At 42.9% G+C, this 21762-nt stretch overlaps 1 protein-coding gene across 5 annotated transcripts in view; it reads left to right on the plus strand.

The window, feature by feature from the left end:
* Positions 1–21687, plus strand: part of POLE (DNA polymerase epsilon, catalytic subunit) — a 65344-nt gene extending 43657 nt beyond the window's left edge. For 3 of the 5 annotated variants that reach the window (XM_074300234.1, XM_074300243.1, XM_074300254.1), the window contains 18 exons: positions 300–443; positions 2149–2289; positions 4340–4493; positions 4576–4682; positions 5830–6006; positions 6108–6331; positions 7893–8113; positions 8455–8659; positions 11817–11990; positions 12692–12817; positions 13183–13315; positions 15208–15406; positions 18087–18218; positions 18392–18585; positions 19471–19671; positions 19982–20107; positions 20885–20974; positions 21126–21687. In XM_074300234.1, the coding sequence (XP_074156335.1) occupies positions 300–443; positions 2149–2289; positions 4340–4493; positions 4576–4682; positions 5830–6006; positions 6108–6331; positions 7893–8113; positions 8455–8659; positions 11817–11990; positions 12692–12817; positions 13183–13315; positions 15208–15406; positions 18087–18218; positions 18392–18585; positions 19471–19671; positions 19982–20107; positions 20885–20974; positions 21126–21239 (2862 nt within the window). In that variant the 3' untranslated portion in view covers positions 21240–21687. The remainder of the gene's footprint in view (positions 1–299; positions 444–2148; positions 2290–4339; positions 4494–4575; positions 4683–5829; positions 6007–6107; positions 6332–7892; positions 8114–8454; positions 8660–11816; positions 11991–12691; positions 12818–13182; positions 13316–15207; positions 15407–18086; positions 18219–18391; positions 18586–19470; positions 19672–19981; positions 20108–20884; positions 20975–21125) is intronic. The other 2 variants (XR_012487975.1, XR_012487972.1) reach the window with 2 other exon arrangements.
* The last annotated feature ends 75 nt before the right edge of the window (positions 21688–21762 follow it).

Below are 21762 nucleotides of genomic sequence, written 5' to 3' on the forward strand. Positions count from 1 at the left end.
AGGAATTAGGTTTCAGGTTTAGCTGAGTTAGTGCAGCACTTTGATCGTCCCTCCAAATGACAATAATGTGTAACAATATCTCCAGTCATTCTTTGAAGCAGACTAGGAGAAAGAGGGCAAATCCCAGTGGTGTGAGCTGGCATTTGTACCAGACTTGATGGAAGACCAGATCCCATGGTCTTCTAGGCTGTATTCTGGAGCTTTTCTTTGGCAGTGTCGTTGTCCTCATGATTTGGGCAGAATAAACCATGCTACAGGTCAGGATTATTACTGCACTATGTTTTGTGTTCTCCTTGCAGATCAGTGAGACCTCCCAACCTGGTCTGTTCAGACTTTGGGCTGTCATTGGCAATGATCTACACTGTATCAAGTTGAATATCCCCCGTGTGTTTTATGTGAACCAGCGTGTACCTAAGGAAGAAGATGGATCTTCTTTCCGTAAGGTGCCAGAGACAACCCCCATAATGTGGTGGTCCTGTGGCATTGGAGGGGCTAGTGAGATCAGCAAACAGATCCATTTTGATATTCTGCTTGGTCTTCCTTTCTTGGTTTTCCTCACTCTGATCCTCCAAGAAAACCTGTCTTTTGTAGTCTTGAATTGGTCCCTCTCCCATATTATCCCATCAGGATGAGAGAAGGATAGACGTCTCATGATGTCTGTAGCACAGACCCAAACACTTCTGAGTGCAGCACAAACCCTATTTAAAATGTAATTGAGAAATATTTAACCAAATAAAAATAACAGTAAAATATAGATTTGGTTACATTTTAAAATTAAGTCACTTTATGGTCCTCAGAGCTCTTTTTCTTGAGTCTGTTTTTGAACCTGACAGTATTGTTCTGATGGCTGGAGTATTGGATTCAGAGGCAAGAGACTGGAGTGTAAATCTCAAATCCTAACAGCATAGATATGGCTAAGCCCCTTACTTTCTCTAAGCCTCAGTTTCCACATGTGTAAAATAGAGGGAATACCTCTGTCACATCTCTTCACAAAGTAATTATGACAAAAATAATTTATAAAGCTCAAAGTGCTGTGGAATTATTCATTATTAGAATTATACTTGGGCATTCAGGCAATGTCTCATCTTGAGTTCCCCAGCCAGTGTGCTCATTTATTTCATCAGATACATGTTTATTAAGGGACTATCTTCCACTATGGGAGACCTAAGTGAGAGAGCCCTTGCTTTCAAAGTCCCAGCCAGTTCAATAGAGAGCCTAGACATAAATACAAAACACTGCTTTACTGAATGAAATGTTCAAATATGTAGTACAGAGAATGAGAGCTGGGATGGGATAGTTCACTAGGAATGATGGAAATCAAGGTAAGTAGAGTATTGGGACTTGAAGGAGCAGGATTCTGAAAAACAAGAGGAGCAAGAAAGACGTTTTAGGAGGGAAACTAACATGAGCATGTCACCAAGAAGAAAGGGAAGGGGAATAAAATGATCATCCTGGCTGTCAGATGGAACGTGAGGTTGCCAAGAAGGGAGGAGCCTAGGGGAAGAAGACTCAGGAGAAGCTCAAGCACATCTTGAATTAAGTGAGAATCAGGGGTCAGAGATGGGAGTGGGAGGAGCACTTGTTTTTCCATAGCACCATTCCCATGGGACTCATTGAGTGTTGTGCATGCATTAGTGCTGTCTATACTGACAGCCCTGTTACTCCATTCATGCTTTAATTCTAGGGCCTTCACCAGACTTTTCCCCTAGGATCATATATTTAGAATTGGCACAGCTTTAGAAGTCACTTGTGGATAAGAAAACAGGTTTAAGAAAGCTAAAGGGTTTTAACTGGCACAATTGGAGTTTGAAGTCAAGAACTTGGACTTCCAATCTAAGCCATCTAACCCCTATCCCCTGCTGCATCCATGGCCTTTGCTGTGATCTTGCCAAAAGGAGCACTAAGACCTGCTGGGAGCTCTCTTGTCGATCTCCCCCCCCCCCCCCCCCCCCCCCCCGCTGGGGTTAAGTGACTTGCCTAGGGTCACACAGCTAGGAAGTGTTAAGTGTCTGAGATGAGATTTGAACTTGGGTCCTCCTGAATTCAAGGCTGGTGCTCTATCCACTGCGCCACCTAGCTGCCCCTCTTGTCAATTTTTTTAAAGGCAGTTTGGGGATTGTTCTGGAAAAATCATAATTCTTTTTTCAGGTGAACAGAGTTCTCCCTCGTTCCAACATGGTCTACAATCTGTATGAGTATTCAGTGCCAGAGGACATGTATCAGGAACACATCAATGAGATCAATGCTGATTTGTCTGCACCAGACATTGAAGGTGTCTATGAGACCCAGGTAACTGTCCTTCTGGACAATTTTAACTTCAGAATGCATCGAGATCTGGGCTGTAAGATGTATTTACTGATGGATCATTCATCCATTCTGCTGATGCCAGTTATGTGCAAGGAACTGCATTCGATGTTGTGAGAATCCAAAAAAGTATAAGATACAGTTCTTACTCTCAAGGTAGCTTAATATGTAATTAGAGAGATTCTACAGATAGGGTCAGACTAGATACAAGGCAGTATGAGTAATTTGTTTAAACAAACATAATAGAATTTATCCATATAAATGAGTGCTGTTCTTATTTCAATATTGGATTTTGAATTTCTGAACTAACTTCAAAGGTGATAGAACTTTTTTTTAACCATCTTCAGTGGTTTTTTGTCAAGAGTGGATTTGAATTTTGGAAACAGTCAAAATGGTGTAGCAAAAAAGCCCAGCAGTTCTGAACTGAGTCCTAGCCTTGCCCCTATATACTTAATGATGTGCAGATTACTTTTACCTCTGAAGCTCAGTTTATTCAGCTTTAAAATGGGGATTAATAAAAATGTATTACCTACTTCAAAGCATTTTGGGAGGAAAGCACAAACCATTCTCTTTATCTGCTCTGCACTCTTCCCTGCTCTCTACCTCCAAATACCCTTTAGGAGTTAGCTCAGATCTCACCACTTCCAGGATGCCTTCCCTGAGTACTAAGTCCTTCTGCTTACCCAGTAGTACCTGCTGCTTTTATCATTTATTTGGCACTTTCAGGGCTTAGGATTACTCATTTTTCTCACAAGTACATGAAAAGAAACTAAAAAGTAAAGGTACATTACTTTTAAGAAGTACATTACACTAAAAAGTAATGTACTATTTTTAGTTTAAAAAACCCATCATTCCAAAGATGTTTCTGAATGATTACTGTCTTACACTCTGTCAAACTTGAGTTTTGAACATGAAATTTAAGTGTTTGAGATTTATTTTTAATTTAATTAAATTAATTTGTTGTATTAATTATATTTAATTTAAGAATGGTATCTTAGAAATGTTTTAAGAAGTTTGATGTGGCTTCTGGACATAACACAGGTGGAGAGGGAACAGGGCCAGTAGAGATTCCAGTTGGGAAGTGATTACAGTGGTCTAAATGTAGATGTGTTAAGGGAGGGCGGGCACAGTGATGGAAAGGAAAGGTGTAACAAGGTTATGAGTTACAATATATAGGACCAAAGATGAGGTTTTGAGACAAAACTAGGGTAGTGTTCATTAGACTGAAACTCTTGGCTTGGCAAAGCTAGAGCCACGCAGCCAGAGCAGTCAAGAACAACTGTGCAGAGACAAGTCTTATTTTCTATAGTGAAGGAAATGACTTGCAAACATGGAAATCAGACACATATGCCAGCCTCCCAGTCAGAGAACCGGCTGACTAATACTTATGGTTATCCAGGGAGCTGCAGCCCTGACAGCGAGGGGTAACGGCAGCAGTGTGATGAATTTGATTTTTTGCAGGGCTTGACTAGAAAACAATTCTGGGATTTTGCTGTGACAGAGATTATCCACAGGGTCAGCACAGTAGATAGAGACCCTGGCCAAGTCCCTTAGACCTGTTTGCCTCAGTTTCTTCACCTGTAAAATGAGCTAGAGAAGGAAATGGCAAACCACTCCAATATCTTTGCTAAAAAAGAAACCTCAAACAAATCCAGAAGAGGTCATGAAAAGTCAGACAATTAAAATGACTGACCAGCAACAAGGAATCTGGGGTAATAAAGGACCCTAGTGAAGGGCATTGAGAAAGGTCTCAGGGGAGATCTGCTCCATCTTGTTGCTGACTAGCTGGCCTAGCTAACCCCTTTGTTAATGATCATTTCTCTCATTGGAAAACTTGGGATGAAGGGGACTTCACCAGATCCTGAAACCCACTGTTTTGCTTTAGGGCAGCTCCAGTTAGTTTTTCCTTAGAGTGAATCAAGTTCGCATTTAGAGGTATTGTCTTCTGTCCCGCTTTGGTTCCAAGGCATACTGATTGAGCTGTTCCTATAGCCCTTTCTGACCACCATGCTCTTGATACCTTCACCCTTTCTAGGTGCCATTGTTGCTCCGGGCTCTCATCCAATTAGGCTGTGTGTGTATGGTCAGTAGGCAGCTGGTACAGCACCTCACAGGCCGAGAGGCCGAGACCTTCTCTCTAGAGTACTTGGAAATGCGTTCCTTGGCGCAGTTCAGCTACCTTGAACCAGGTATGACCTCCTTTGTCCCCTTCCCCAGCTCTGGTATGCTCCACTTGTGGAATGCTGGACTCAGTGAATTCTTGCTCCACAGGAAGCATCCGGCACATCTTTCTGTATCACCACTCTCAGGGCAGCAAGGCGCTTTTTGGGCTCTTCATTCCCTCCCAGCGCAAAGCTTCTGTGTTTGTCTTAGACACGGTAAGTAGCTCGTACTCTGAACCTTCTGAGAAAGACCAGGCTAGATTGTCAAGGTGAACCAAGTTTGGTTCCAGGTTGGTGGGAAGAAAAATGCCTGCTCAGGAACAAGAGTGTTTCTTCTTCTTTTCTTTTTTTTCCCCTTGTAAGTTTTTATTGATGTCTTTTAATTTTTTTCATCATCATAGTTTTCTCCAATGTCTTTCCTCCTCCCAAAGAGTGATGCCATATAACAAATATATTTTTTCAAATATTAATTTTTTAAGTGGAAAATAAGAGGGAAAAATTGGTACAACTGATCAGTACATTGAAAAAGGCTGAAAATGTATACCACTTGTGGGCCTCCCACTTCTGAAAAGCAGTAGGTTGGGAGTGTCCATATATCTCTTCTTTCAGTCATGCTTGATCTTTATAATTTTATAACATTAGCTTTTGATTTTTGTGTGTGTAGTTATTTCCATTTATGTCATAAATCATTTTGTATATTGTTTTCTTGGCTTTGCCTCCTTTACTTTGCATCAGCTCTCTTGTGGATCTTCCCCTGCTTCTGAGTTCATGTCATTTATTTTGACTCTGTAATATTACATTTTGTGCACGTATCACTTCCCAGTTATTTGTAGTCATAGAAGAGGATGCTATAAATATTTAGAGGTATATTGGGACTGTCTTCCTATCAATGGCTTCCTTGGGGCATAAGAGCTATAATGGAATCTTTTGGGCAAAATATGTGGATATTTTTCTTGCTTCATTTGCATAATTTCAAATTAATTTCCAACATGATTTACTAGGTTATAAGTCACAGTAAATTGTTCCTATCTTTCCACAAACCCTTTCCCCCCAAATTACTATTATTATTTTTTTGGTCATTTTCCCAATTTTACAGTATATAAGGGAGAGGGGAAGTTTCTGTGTATGCCTTTGTTTTTTGTCTTACATTCCCGCCATCCTTGGACCATTTAGCTCTCCAAGTCTGAAGGAAAGCTTTTCATGGGAGTATGTCTATTTGAAAATCAGGTCTCTGAATCACTTGAAAGTTCTGCTACTACCCTCCTACCCCATTGCCCTAATGTGTCAGTGGCTTTCAGATCTTCAGCCTTTCTGAATCTATGACAGACTAGTATGACTGAAGAATGGGATGTGATTTGGACAGGTGCGCAGTAACCAGATGCCAAACCTGAATTCCATGTACTCATCGGAGCACCGCCTCCTGTTGGAGAAGGTGGGACCTGAGCTCCTACCCCCAGACAAGCACATTTTTGAAGTGCGAGCTGAGACTGACCTGAAGACAATCTACAGAGCCATCCAACGACTGTTGCTGGGTTACAAGGTAAGATCTCGTCAGGAATATTGCCATCTTTGGACTGTCCCACCAAACTGGACTTGCACACAGGTGACCTATCTCTTGCCTCTCCACTACCTTTCTCACAGGAAGAACGCCGGGGTCCTACTCTCATTGCTATACAGTCCAACTGGGAGTTGAAGAGACTGACCACTGGGATGCCAGTCTTTGAGGAGTTCCCATTGGTTCCAGTCTGTGTGACTGATGACATTAGCTATGGGGCCTTGGACTGGCAGCGTCATGCAGCCCGGCGCATGATCCGGCATTATCTCAACTTGGACACTTGCCTGTCTCAGGCATTTGAGATGAGTAGGTGAGTAGGGAAAAAGCCATGTTGTGTTCAGGGAGGAGAGAATTCCTGGGGTACAGAGGATGGGTGAGGAGATAGCGGATTCAGTGTCACCCTCCCTTGTTCCACTGAATTGGCACATGCTAAAGTCCCTTGGGCATTGTCTCCTTTATGAAACTGCTTTCTCTTTCTCAAACATCTTCCTTCTCAAGTAGGAGCAGAGGGTGACACTAGTGACCACTTCCTCTTCCTGGATATCCTTTGGCTTTTTGTGACATAAAAGGGCAGGGGTACAAGCATCAATGCCTACTATATTCCAGACATTTTTCAAACACCCCATTATATATGACTTTCTCTTGGTTCTCTTTCTTCACTAATCCCTTCCCAGTGTCCTTTACTAGTTCATCATCCATATTAGCTCCTCTCTGGATGCACCCACAGGCTTTGCCCTTTGCTATCTTCTCTTCTCTCCTAATACTCTTCTATTCAGTGGTCTTGTCATCTATCAAGGCTTTAATTATATCCCTGTGGATGACTGACTCCCAGATCTCTACTTCCAGCCCTCTTCTCTCTCCTAAACTCCAGGTATCCTGTATCTCCAGTTGACTCTTTGAAATACAGAGCCCATAGTTATTTCTGTCTCATATCCAAAGTATCTAAAGTGAAACCCAAGCTGCTTTACAATTTCCTAATTCTAGCAAGAGACCTGCCACTTTACAATCACAGCATTGATTCCTCTCCCACATAACCACTCACTTGCCAGATTTGATTTCTGCCTCCACAATTTCTGTCTCATCCACCCCCTTCTCTACTCACAACCACCAGGTGGTTCAGACCCTGATTGCCTCTTGCTTGCATTATGTAAAGAGCCTCTTACCTGGTCTCCCAGTCTCATCTCTTCCCTCTCCAATCTGTATTTCACATCACTGCCAAACTGACTTAAATATATTGCTCTTCCTCAGTAAACTTCTATGACTCTCTTTTTAGGATCAAATGGAAGTTCTGCTGTTCAGCTTGGAAAGCCCTGCACAACATGGCCTTACCTGCCTTTCCACCCTTATTATATGCTATTACTATTTTTTTGTGAGGCAATTGGGGTTAAGTGACTTGTTCCCAGGGTCATACAGCTAGGAAGTATTAAGTTTCTGAAGCTGGATTTGAGGTCAGGTCAGGCTCCAGAGCCAGTGCTCTATTCACTGCACCAAGTTGCTGCCTCTCTTATTATGTGTTATGCCCTAGCTAATATTTTGTGGTTCAGCAAGACTGACTACCTTGCTGTTCTCACCCTCTATTCAGGTTTCCATCCATGCCTTTATCATCTCTGCCACTTGCTTTCCCTCAATTCCTTCTAAACTCTGCTCAAGTGACTAATGCTTTCTACAGGAACTTTTTCCTGATCTCTCCCATTGCTTGTCTCCCCCTTTTCCAGTTTACCTTGCATGTAATTTGTATATTATCCACCCACCAACCCTGAAAAAGTAAAGACTTCTTGAGACAAGAACTATTTCTTTATTTATCATTGCCCGGCACATAGTAGGCACTTCATATATTGGTGAACATGAGCTTTTTCTATCTCTCTGTACAGATATTTTCACATTCCTGTTGGGAATCTCCCAGAAGACATCTCCACCTTTGGTTCAGATCTCTTCTTCTCTCGCCACCTCCAGCACCATAATCACCTGCTCTGGTTTTCTCCTACATCCCGTCCAGACTTAGGTGGGAAAGAAGCTGATGACAATCGCCTTGTCATGGAATTTGATGATCAAGCTTCAGTGGAAATAAATAATCCTGGGTGTTATTCCACCGGTGAGTGTGTTGCACCCATTTAAGAGGAGTAGGGCCACTTAGTGATGGACTTGGTTTCCAGAGGACCAAAAAAAAAATGTTGCTCTTTGTTCTAAGGGATTGACTCCATGAAGCCACTCAGTACTTCTGGATCTCCTTCATGAAAGCCTGGCTGTGGGGCCAAATGTCAGTTATCCCCTTCTGAGCTACAATTTCTGCTGTGTTACTAAGCTATAACATAGCTTGGTCAGTAGAGAGAACGCCAAGAAAGAGCCTATTCCTATGGGATCACTATTGCTGGTTCTGATTAGTACCGCTGGTGATTGATTTGAGGACACGAGCTCTGGGTTTTCTATCAACAGTGTGCTTGGAATTGGACATCCAGAACTTGGCAGTAAATACCATCTTGCAGTCTCACCATGTTAATGATATGGAAGGAGCATCCAGCATGGGCATCAGCTTCGATGTCATCCAGCAAGCCTCTCTGGAAGAAATGGTCACAGGGAACCAGGCAGCCAACATCCCGGCCAGCTATGATGAGACTGCCCTCTGCTCTAACACATTCAGGTATGAGCTGGAACCTCTGAGACACTATATCTTCTTCACCACTGAGTGTTTCACCTTCTTCTTACTGCCTCAAGAGGCTTCTGCTTAAATTGTGGCAGGCCCCACAGCAGTCTAGTGCTCAGTGAGCTCTGTCCCCATCAGAGAGATCAGGCTTAACTTGTCTGAGTCTATGTAGCCCAAGAGGAAACCAAGTGATGTGGTTGGTGTCACACAGGTGCTTCAGTTCTCAAAATCCATACAAGTTAGCCTCAGTTTACAGCATTCAGAAGTTACATACAGGACAGGTCTAGACAAACATTTCTAAGTATCAGCAAAAATCAAAATGCCATCATGATCCTGCTGGCAATGGCAAGGGATCGGTGGGAGAGATGAGGTGAAAGCCATTCGATTAGGAAGCGGCAGACGTCATGTTGATCTGGTCACTGGTGTGGTGGCTGTGGCCTGTTTTGTCTACCAGGAAGCTCTTGGGGGCTGTCAGCTTCAAATCCAAACACAACTTGGCTTTATCAACTCAGGCTCAGAACGGTGTCCCAAGTCTGCTCTAAAGAAACTTATAATCTAGTCAGGGAGATTGAATCACACAAAATACGAGATATTACAGAGTAATGACTGAAAGAGACAAGAGGTTCTCAGCCTGTTTGCAAAGTTGGAATCTTTTACTTGAATAGAATTTTGCTGAAACTTTTTAGTGAGATCTTTTTTGACATTTCACCAAATAATAAGACTGGATTTTAAAAATCTGATATTTTCAGATAAATTTTATTTCAAAAATTATAGCAATAGCATAGTCATCACACATTCTATATATAGAAATATTATCTCAAAATATTTTCCTGGCAGGTTGCCATCCTCATTGTGTAATTGAGAACTAACCACATTATAATTCATTTTGTAAGACGTTTCTCAGCAGTTTTCATTTTTCCTTTTCGATATATGTCAGTGTTTAGGGAATAATAATAATCACAGTTGCTCAGAGGTTTCAAAGCTCTCTTTTTTTCCTTTTGGGAGATAGTTGAGGTTAAGTGACTTGTTCAATGTCATACAGCTAGTAAGTGTCTGAGGCTGTATTTGAACTTTTGATTCCAGGGCCATTGTTCCATCCTTTGTGCCACCTAGCTGCTCCTCAAGGCTCTTTTGGCATTTTATGTTATTTTTTCCTCACAATAATCCTTTAGAGTTATACAGGAAAGAAATGGAGACATTTAGGCTAAGCACCTGGCTCAAGGCCAAAGTTATAGAGGGAAGAAATGGAGACATTTAGGCTAAGCACAAAGTTCAAAGCTAAATTTGTTGTTTTGTTTTGTTTTTTTTGTTTTTTGGGTTTTGTTTTGTTTTTTTTTTTTTGACTCTAGCTTCAGAATTCTTTGAACTCTCTCACACCTGGAATATGAAGCTGGTGAAACTTCATTTATATTCTAGGGTATTTTTTTTCAAATTTTCTTTGGCATTAGCTTTTGTGATTTTATAGGAACCATGAAACTTAATTTTAAATTGTGTAATTTCACTGTGAAATTAGGATCATTTTTATGTTACTCAGGTTAGATATTACAGTACTGTCTTTGGGATTTGATATTCAAACTCAGTTCATTAATACATTATTGGAAGAATTTAAGCTATCAATTCTCTTGCCCTTTTTTTGCATTTTTCAAACTTCCCAGTTTTATCTAATTATCCATAACTGGAAAAATTATTCATAACTGGCAATAAGTAATGCCAGTTTGTTTTTTTTGTTTTTTGTTTTTTTTTTGTTTTTAAGAAGAAACTAAGAATATAAATAGACACGACCAGGGCTTTTACTGGAGTAGACTGATGGTCATTTAAATATGTATCTTATCTTGTTAGATGTATTTAGTGGCTTGCTCTGTACTAATGAAGAGCTAGCTGTGGTTAAGTGATTTCAAGTGGAACAACAGACATTGAGAGGAAATTAGGTGGCTGGTTTATCTCAATTTGAAAGACATTAACTTATACTATAGGTTTTTTTTGTAATTCAGAAAGAGAGAATAAATTCTTCTGGGAGGTGAGAAAAGACTTCTTTGAGGAAGTAGGAGTTGAATTGAGCTTTGAAGTATGGATGTAATGCAAAAAAACAGAGGACTTAGAAGTCATCTTTTTAGCTGGGAGAATATTCCAAGCAAAGATACATAGACAGAAATGTATTTCCATTTCCAAAGATTAATTTGGCTGGAGTTTATATAGAAAATAGATGGATATGAGACTGTGGAATGGTATCGAGGGACAGATTTCAAGGACATTTGAATGCCTGATCAAGGAAGTTAGATTTGAATCCTGTAAGTAATAGATTCATTTAAGAGTGATTGATATCAGAATTTTGCTTTTAGAAGCCTATGGTATAAAAGTGGGTAAATGCAAGATGGGCAGGAAGAGAAGAAGCTAGAAGCAAGGAGAACATTTAAGAAGTCATTGTAATAACAGCCTAGACTTGAGATGAGGAGGATTCGATCAAAAGTAATGGCAATGAGAACAGAAAGAAAGGGAGAGAAGTGAGGTATGTTGTAAAGGAAGGAACAACATAGCTTTGTGTGAGTTGTGAAGAATGATGGTGTGTGTGTAGGCATAAATATATATATTGCTCTACTTTACAGTGACTCTGCTTAGGCTGTTGGATAGTTCTAGATATGTGGAGTTTAATAGAGTCCAAGATGGGTTGGACTAAGTGAGCTCTTAGGGTCCCTTCCCATTCTGAAATTCTGATACTGTTAACCGAGTATGATTCCTGTTGAAAGATGAGGGAATAAATCAAAGCTCAGAGAGGTGAACTTAGTTGGCCAAAATCAGAGTAAGGGGCACAGCCATACTGGGACTCAGATTTTGTGACTCCCAATCCCTTACTCTTCTTGATTGCTTCAAGTCATAAACAAGGATAGTCCAGGATGGCCCCAAGGTTTCGTGCTTTGCACAGTGTAAACTTTTTCATTCTGTCATTCCTAAATGACTGGGAGAGGACAGTGATGTCATTGGCACAGTTTGTTGGTTTGGGACAAAAGAATGAGACAACAGAGAAGTGATGAGCTTTTTTTTTTTTAACTTGCTGAGTTTTGGGGTGGTGGTATTTCCATGCAGAAATATCCCCATGAGGTAAATGGGAATGGACATGTGATAAAAGATTATTCTTCTCTCTGTGACTCTTTCACAGGATCTTAAAGAGCATGGTGGTGGGCTGGGTGAAGGAGATCACTCAGTACCACAACATCTATGCTGACAATCAAGTGATGCACTTTTACCGCTGGCTCCGATCCCCATCCTCTCTCCTGTATGACCCTGCTTTGCACCGGACTCTACTTAGCATGATGAAGAAGCTCTTTCTCCAGTGAGTAACTTTTAAGTCTATTAGGAGCCTAGTGGATTAGTGGGAATATCATCTTGCTGAAGCTCTTCTGTCTGCTATAACCATATTGCTGTCTCCATCTGGCTAAGTTCTCCAAGGAGTGATACATACAGAATCCTAAAATCTCTGTATGGGAAAGGGATCAGGGGCCATTCAGTCGCATCCATTCCTGAACAAGCTGTGACCTCTGCTTATGGACCTCCAGTCCAGTGATAGCCATGTTGATATAGTGACAGCTCTGAGGTCTGCAGTGTAGGCTGCCTTATGGAGCATAGTTGCCCTTCTCAGACAGGTGGCCTAATACACAAGTGGAGCCTTCTTATTCATCTTGGGGCTACAATGATGGACATTTTAATAGTACATTTTTTACAAATGTATGCTTTTAGTGACAAAATTCTATGGCTTGTAGGTATCTCCTTTATAGTGTTCTGCCATCTTCTCATTCCCTTTTGACTAGCTCTCATTATTAGGAAGTTTTTTCTGGTTTCCAGAATAATTTTGCCTCTTCACAATTTGTATTTGCTGCTCCCCTCCTTGACCAAGCTGAGCAAACCTTCATCTTCCTTTCACAGAAGTGCCCTGTAGGACTGAGAGAAATCACTCCCCTGATGGAGAATATTTCGAGAAAACCCAGCTGTTAGGACTCTTTCCTCAATCGCTGGGTCTCTTCTTTTCCATTTTAGGCTTGTAGCTGAGTTCAAACGTCTGGGCTCCTCAGTCATTTATGCCAACTTCAATCGCATCATCCTTTGCACCAAGAAGCGTCGCATTGAGGATGCCATTGCCTACATAGATTACATCACTAACAGGTGACAGTGGGGGCAGCCTAATCACCAAAGTAGCCTTGGGTATGGTAACAGAGGAGCTTAGATCTGTAATATGAGCTGCCTTCAGAGCTTTAGCTCTCCATGGGTACAAGTGCCTTAGTTCAAGAAAAGACCACAGTGGCTTTCATGATGGGTTGAGGATGAGTAACTGTCTAGGGCAGACACACCCAGAACCATTTCTCATGAAGGATCCTTAAATATTTTTGATAAGTGTACTTTTATAATGCCAGAAAACTCCACTCCCTATGCCATGTATTTATGATGTCCTATAACATGTTATAATAAAAACTGAGTTGGCTGTGGCTTTTTAGGAAACCTGAGCAAAATTGTGGTCTCTGCATTTTCAGCATCCACTCCAAAGAGATCTTCCATTCCTTGACAATCTCCTTCTCCCGGTGCTGGGAATTTCTTCTCTGGATGGATCCTGCTAACTATGGAGGAATCAAAGGAAAAGTTCCATCCCGCGTCCACTATGGGGAGGTTGTATCTCTCCCATCTGTCTTCTCCTCTCTTTTCCCATTGTTGCATACCCATTATAGGCCTTCAATCCTACCATCTTTATTCCTCAATGATACTTAGCAGGTTCTCCTCTCCCACTTTTAATATGGATTTGTTCACATTCCCTCAGCCTTGAAATGTTTCAGTAGCAGTCTCCTTTCTCCAGTTAAAGTTCAGATTCTTTTGTTAGACATGCAGAGACCCTTGGATCTGCTGCTGTCCTCTCTTCTTGGTCTTCTCTGCTATTTTTATGCCTGATCCTCTGTGTTCTAGCCAAGCTGGCCTTTTCACCACATGCACTTTTCTAGTCATTTCTGCCTTTATTCATACTCTTCACTGTTTGCCGTTCTCTCCCTCACACTTACAAAAAAACACACTTGGTATTTCTGAAGTGCTCTACATATGTGCATTATCTTATTTGATTCTCACAGCAATCCTATTAAGTTTGTCAAAGAAAAAATACCAATACTAATATAATACTTGGCATTGATAGGTCCAAGTCTGCCAGAAATGATTTTATTTAATTTCATATTAATATTCAAGCATTTCTAGCTTGAAGAGAAATGTTCAAATGCTGTAGTCTCCCATGTCCTACAATATAACTCACTATCCTAAGGTGACTCCAGGTAACATTTATAGAAATTCTGAACAAATAAAAAAATATAATATATTAGTACAGGTTGGGTTAATTTTCCAAAATTATTGTGTAAGAAAGTTATTCTCCCATTCCTCTTGGACCCCTCTCTCACAAATCAGTGAATTTCTCTAGACCAGAGTTTAAGTTTGGTTGGTACTTAGTTGTTTTCTTTAAGAAAGGTTTTAATTGGGGGCAGCTAGGTGGCGCAGTGGATAGAGCACCAGCCTTGAATTCAGGAGGACAGGAGTTCAAATCTGGTCTCAGACACTTAACACTGCCTAGCTGTGTGACCCTGGGCAAGTCACTTAACCCCAGCCTCAAAAAAAAAAAAAAAAAAAAAAAAAAAAAAAAAAAAAAAAAAAAGGTTTTAATTTTTGTTTTACCCAAGTTTAGAAAGGTTTTTAGGCTACAGAAACATTATTCCTTAATGTTCTTAGAGAAACTATAAAGATTTTTTTTTTATAATATGCTTCCACAATACTAAAAGTATTATCCCCATTTTCCCTTTTAATCTATTTGTTTATTTGTTATTTTACAAATGAGGAAACTGAGACTCAAAAATTGTGAATTGAGTTGCTATGTATTAGCTAGCCATACTGCCCTTCTCAAGGCACTCTGGTTCCTTCAGTTCAATTCAACAATTGTTTATTAAGTTCTCACCATATACCAGAGAGGGGCTGGGTTCCAGAGATATGGTCCTATTTAGGGTTTATAACCATGTACACATAAAAATAAATGATGATGATTGGGGGAATGAGTGAGGACTAACCACTGGGGGAGGACAGAGAAGTCTTCACATAGGAGGCAGCCCCTCAAAGAAAGCAAAGGATTCTAGGAAAAGTGTTAGAAAAGGAATTCTTTGAAGCTTATTCCCAAAGAGACAGCTTCTACCCATGGGCAGAGAGAGGAGATGTGAAATGTTATTGTTCAGGGGGTCAATGAAAAGCCAGCTTGGCTGGAGCAGAGCAGATGAAGAGGAATAAGATAATTCAGTAAGGCAGATTTGAGCCAGATTGGAGAGTGAGAGTGCAGGGGCATGGTATGAGTGTCAGGCTAATTAGTTTAGATGTTATCCTAGAGGCAAGTAGGAGCCACTGAGGATTTTGAGCAGGGGAATGACAGAAAAGAATCTTGTCCCTAAATGAGGCACTCTGCTGGAGGGGAGTGAGTGATATTTACAGTGAAGACACTGAAAACGGAAGCAAAATTTTAATTGATAATGCTTAAAATCTTTTAGCAAAACTCCCAGAAAGAGCAAACAGCAGAGAAAGAACAAGAGAGTGAGGAAGAGGAGGAGGAGGAGGAAGAAGAAGAAGCAGAGAAGGAGATGATAGAAGAATCTAACGTGGAAGACTTATTGGATAACAACTGGAACATTGTACAGTTTCTTCCCCAGGCAGCTTCTTGCCAGAGCTACTTTCTCATGATTATCTCAGGTGACTACATCTTTGGTTCTCTTACCTCTATCATCCTCAACTCCTGTCCTGTTTACCCTGACATCTTACCTGATGGGGACCCTTCCATCTACTTAGGGCATCTGGGCCAGATTCTCTGGCATAGTCTATGATAGTAAGTGGCTCCCTCTCAGTGTCACCCATACCCCAAAGTAATCCTAATACAGTTTGCCTGACAACTGGTTTCCAGTCTCGGCTTATGGGCCTCCATTACCTTTTTAGGCTGCGCATCCTGCTTTTGGGCAGCTCCTTATTAAGAATGAGACATCCAGCCTAAATGTGCTTCTTTGTAACTTGCACCTATTGCTTCTGGTCTCACATACCAGTCCTGCTGCCTCTTCCAAAGGGCAGCCATCCTGCTCCCTCTCTTTCTTTCTCGCTCCTCCCATTTCCTAACTTTCCTCTTGATGACATAGTTTCCCTTCCCACCGTTCCAACTCCAGCTATGCTTGCATCCATCCTTCTGATGTTCTGGTCAGGGTGGGGGATTGGAATGGTTCTTGCTGCCTATTGCTGCTTTTGGGCTCTCCCTCTCCCTCTGCTTTCTCTATTTTGCCTTGTCTCATCTGTTATCATTCTACTTCTCATTCTGCCCTGAAACCCTTAAGCCTGGTCTTTGTCTTCTCTGTGACCTCTTGTCCCCTTGACCCCTCAGTTCTCTCCCAGGCATCATTGGTGTCCTATCTGCATCTTCCTCCTTTTGCCGCAATGACCCCTTGGTAAATCAGTTTCTCTGCTGTCCTTTTCTCTTGAGTTCCTTGACAGTTTTTCATATCAGTGCTCTTGGCCTGCTGAGTATCAGTCTTAAATCATTCTCACTATCTGTTGCCTCTGCTCTTTTATGATTTATGCTACATAACCTTAGTTGGGCCCTCACTGCTAGAAGGCTTCTTAGAACATAGAACATCAGGACCAGGAAGGTCCACTAGCCTAGATTTATTGTCGTTCAGTTGTTTAAGACCTGCTGACTCTTTGACCCCATTTGGGGCCATTTCTTGGCAAAAATAATGCAGTGACTTGCCATTTTTCCCAGCTCATTTGACAGACGAGGAAACTGAGGCAATTAGGGCTAAGAGACTTGCTAAGAGTCATACAACTAGTAAGAGTCTGAAGATGGATTTGAACTCAGGAAGATGAGTTTTCCTAATTTCATGGCCAGTGCTTTATTCACTGAGCCACCTTACCCCCCCACATTATTGCTGTTATTATTATGTGATAGTCTTCTTTCCCATCTCAGAGCCAATTTGAATCTGATATCTGAAATCATCACTTTGAGAGAAAGGCCCCAAAATCTGAAATAGTTTTAGAAAGAAATTTATTAGGTTGTTCAGTAACAGGAGAGCAAACCACAAAGGTACGGTTCTTTCCCATCCCCAGGAAAGGGCAGCTTTGGAAGGTTTATACTATATAGGATTTAGAGAAGGAGACCCTCAAGTGTGCAATTAAGAATTCTCCAGGAAGAGCAGCTTAAAAGCAAGGCTGGTTGAGATGGATATCAGGAAATAGAAATATTTAGTAAATTTTGGGTGAAGCCAAACATAAGCTTGGGTGGACGCCAAACAAGACCTGGGTGGAAAGTGGATCCAGGATCCGGAACCCAGAATTCCTTGTTGCCATTCCTAGAGAGTCATGACATAATGGGTTCTGAACAGTATAATAAAAGATTTTCTACAATATGAGTTTGTCATTTGAGACCTGATCATTCAGGAGAGACTGGACCTGCTTACTACACTGTTTGCTTTACTTCCTGGTGCTTTTTGTGAAAGCACTTTCTTTGTTCTGGCTTGATGGATCTTTTTTTTTATATTTCTCATTCAAATGTTTGTTTATGTTCCATAAGAGTCCCGAGGTGCCACACTCTCCTTGCTGATATGGTCCTGTGAATGTTTTGGGTTGCAGAATGTTTTTGGTTTTGTTTATCCCAAGAAATTGTTGTAATTTCTTTAGAAATATATGTGTCCCAAGTCGTTTTGGTTTTTTAATTTAATTTTTTTTTTTTAGATTTTGTATGACTTTTGTTTTTATAAGTCTCTTTATTACCTCCTTTAGGAATTTTTTGGGGGAGGCTCCTGAAATATCCTTCAATTCTAGCATGTATCTAGGTTTGCTTCTTAGCATTTCTACAGTTGCCTTTGGAGTTGATCATAAGTATATTTTTATTTCCCCTATAGTTTTGAATTTTGGATACATTTATTTTTGGCTATTTCCAAATAGAAATATTTCCATTTTTGGATATTATGTCTCTATTGGTGTTTCTCTAACTTTTCATAAGAGGTTCATTGGAAAGGGTACTTAGTACAGAATAGCTCCCCAGAATCTACATATTCACAGAAGTCCTAGGATTTCTTAGGCTTTCAGCTCATTCAAAGAAGGAAAGTTACTTAAGCCTTAAATAACACCATAAGATTTAGATCCGTAAGGGATCACCCAGTTCTTCCCCATTCTTTTATAGGTGAGGAACCATTTGTCCCAAAGGGGAAGTTATTTGTCCAAGGTCCCTCAGGTGCTGAGTAGCCCATCCCTGATGATCACTACCATTCTGCTTTGAGTTGTATGGACAGTGTGTTTACCTCCTGAGTCTAGAGCTTTGACTAATCAAAAAGTGTCAGGGTCTGTAACCTAAATCTTACTCCTTTTTCTCTGTCACTGTCTTTCTGTCCAGCATATATTGTGGCTGTGTACCACAGCATGAAAGAAGAATTAAGACGAAGTGCTCCTGGATGCACCCCAGTCAAGAGGAGGGGGAACAGCCAGTTGTCCCAGGAGGTTGATGGGGTAGCTGGGGCTCTTCCTGGTGAGTGATATGTCCTGGCCATGGTCTATAGCCCTTTCTGAGTCTTACTACAGGTTATATGTAGGAATTTGTGATCCCCCATTTGAGCCCCAAACTTTTTTGGTAGCTCTTTCAGGAAAAGTTACCAGGTTAGCCAAGACCTGATTAAGAAACTGCAGTCTCTTCTTTCCCAGGAATGATCACGTTCTCCCAGGATTATGTAGCCAATGAGCTCACCCAGAACTTCTTCACCATCACCCAGAAGATCCAAAAGAAAGTGATGGGTTCCCGCAACTCCACAGAGCCCTCCGAGATGTTCCCAGTCCTCCCTGGCTCCCACTTGCTGCTCAACAACCCTGCCCTGGAGTTCATAAAATATGTGTGCAAGGTAAGGAAGGAGACCTCTGGGCTCCATATTGTCCTGCTCCAAGAGGGCTCAGCCTTTCTGGGCATGTGGCTGGAGGGTGATGAGAGGAGAATGGCAGTGAAGGTTCCTCAGGACCCTTGAAGGCACTTTCTTTCTACAGTGACAGCTTATCAACTGCCACCTGTACATCCTTGGGCCTGGGGCAGGAAGCCACCATGGATGCTGAGGAAGAAGGCCAAGGAAAACTGTTCTTGGCGCTCGATCTCAATTGCCGGGGCCTCATCCCCATCCATTTCTTCCCCACTCCAGCCTTATTGGCGTCCTTGCTTCCACCATCTGGTGTAGACGGGAAACGTTCCTATTCCTGCAGCCAGTCGTCTATGGGGAGGTTTTATTGGCATCCTAATTGGATCTAAGCATATATATTTTATAAAACAGGTTAAATTCCACAGGGCTGCTGATATTGTAAACTTCAAATTATCGTCTGCTGGGGCTGGAAGGAGTCTCAGAGAGCATGTAGCCCAACCCTTTCATGGTAGTGATGAGGAAACGGGGCTCAGCAAACTGCTGTCTGAGCTAGGACTAGTGTATTTCTCCACTGAATCTTCCGGATTACATTGATTTTTGTGGGTTGACCTTGAAACCTCTCCACTTCAGAACAATATTTCTGTGGCAAAACATATTTTGAATCTTAAACTAATAAGTCCAGAGCTTTCTGTACTTTATGACAACAGCAAGAATTAGGGAAGTATAGAAGAGCCAGCTCCCTATGCAGTGAGTCGAAGAGAGAAGATTTTAGTGATTTCCCCCCCAGGTCAAACGAGGGTGGCCCTGGCGCCTAGAGGACGGCAGCATGTGGCCTCCTTCCCAGAGTCCTCGGCCAGCTCACCTGGGCTGTCTCTGCAGGTGCTCTCACTGGACACCAACATCACCAACCAAGTGAACAAGCTGAACCGAGATCTCCTGCGGCTTGTAGATGTGGGTGAGTTCTCAGAGGAGGCTCAATTCCGGGATCCCTGCCGCTCCTACGTACTCCCTGAAGTCATCTGCCGGAACTGCAACTTCTGCCGTGACTTGGACCTCTGCAAAGATCCCTCCCTCTCTCAGGTACAGATTAGCCCCCTCCTTCCTGGGACAGGAGAAGACAGATCCAGGTTTTTCAGCTCCTATTCCCAGGTCTCACCTCCACCCCTCCTGCTGGTGACCGCCATAGAGCTATGGTCCAGCTTCTCCCTCCTCTGAGGGTGACTAGTGGGGGCTGGCCCCTCTCACTGTACTCTGTTCTTTCTGCTCATTGGCCTCCCCCAGGGTCTGTATGACATTATGCAGATGTGATGCACAAGCAAAGTCTGAATCCTGCAGAGGAGGGTGCCCTGGCCCCAGGCCTCATGGCTTTGCCTTTTCATTCCCTCCTCAGGACGCCTCGATCTTGCCTCAGTGGCTTTGCCCCAACTGCCAGACCACATATGACACTGGCCACATCGAGATGGCCCTGGTAGAAGTTCTGCAGAAGAAACTGATGGCCTTTACCCTGCAGGACCTGGTAAGGTGCTGGGGCAGAGCCCTGGGGGGGAATCTGCCAGGAGGCTTAGACCCAGCACCTCACATCAACAGCCTCCCATCCAGGGCCTTTCAGCGCTGGGCCTGCTTCCCCATTTACGCCCACCATCATTAAACAAGCAGGAATGGCCCTTTCCAGAGAAGTCTTTCTGCTTGAAGAGAACCTCAGGGGCATGGGGGCTGGCTTTCCCAGTGATAAGAATCAAGCCCTTTAGTTAGCCCTTGAGAGAGAGAGGGCAGGGATTCTGGGGGGGAGCCAGGGACAGAGCCACACCTTTTCAGTCCTACTTGTACTAGTTGAGAGAGAGTATCCTTTCCTTCCCCAGGGGGAGGAAATGAGTGAGCCCACTAAGAGTCCTCTAATCATTCAGCAAGTTTTTATTGACACCTACTGTATGCTCAGCTCAAGGTGGGGAAGGGGAGAGAGAGAAGGAGAGGAGGATACAGAGAAAGAAAAGAAGCTGCTCCTGCTCTCCAGGAGCTCACAATACATGCAGGGGGAAGTGAAGACCTTAGGTCCCAATACAAAGTTAATGCCAAGTGCTACGTTATGTGGGATAGCTTATACCTGGAGGCACGAAGAAATTGAGCAGGGAGCAGTGGGAGGTAAGCTGACCGTGGAGGGCTGTGACTGTGAGGCCCCAGGAGCCCAGGCCCAACCGAAGGAAGTGGCAGGGAGGGGAGGGGCTGGCACTGGAGATGCCACTGAGGAGCCTGAAGCTTTGGGCACTTCCCTCTTCAGCTTCCCTGTTGGTTTTAGATCTGCCTCAAGTGTAAAGGGGTGAAGGAGGCCAACATGCCCATCTACTGCAGCTGTGCTGGAGACTTTGCCCTGACCATCCAGACCAAGGTAGGAGCGGACCTGTCCTTCCCGGGGCTCATCCCTGCCCAGCTTTCCCGCTGATCCCATCTGCGACTGTGGCACTCGCAGGGTTTGTGGTCTCCCTTGTGGCCTCCGCGCCCTCTCTCGACCTGATAGTAGTTCCTTTCTGTCTCTGCAGGTCTTTGTGGAGCAGATCGGCATCTTCAGGAGCATTGCTCGGCATTATGGCATGACCTACCTGACAGAGATGATTGAGTGGCTGCTACAGATGAACCCCCAACTTTCCAACTAGAGGCTAGCTGGAGGGCGCAGCAGACACAGGCCCTCGGCGCTGTTGGCCGGACCTCTTGTGGCAGTCTCTGCCCTGGCGAGCTCTTCTCTGGTGGGACAGAAGACACTACCCTCATGGCACTTGGGAGTGATTATGAGCATTTCTAAAGTCAGGAGAGTAGAGGCCAGTGGGCAAAGCCCAGTAGCTCAGGGAGAATCCCCAGAGCATGGGAAATGGCAGCTAACTGGCCATGAGTGGGCCACGGAGGTAAGAGGAGGGGAAGTCGTTCCCTCTCTTCCCTTCTTGAGTGTTCATCATGTGAAGTGTAGAACTAGGCCTGGAACTCTCCAGGACAGAGGTTTCTGGGGCCCTGAGATGTCTCCACTGTCATGGCCACATCTGTGGCTGAGAATCAGGTGAAAACTTGGGGGACTAGTTCCATTGTGAATAAATGTCATTCTGTAGAGAACGACTGCTTTTCCAGGCCTGTGGCAGAGGACACCATCCTTTAGGGGACCTGCTGCTGATGGGCAGAGTTCTGGTC

The sequence above is a fragment of the Sminthopsis crassicaudata genome, chromosome 1 (genome assembly GCF_048593235.1).
Source record: "Sminthopsis crassicaudata isolate SCR6 chromosome 1, ASM4859323v1, whole genome shotgun sequence".
NCBI classification, from domain to species: domain Eukaryota; kingdom Metazoa; phylum Chordata; class Mammalia; order Dasyuromorphia; family Dasyuridae; genus Sminthopsis; species Sminthopsis crassicaudata.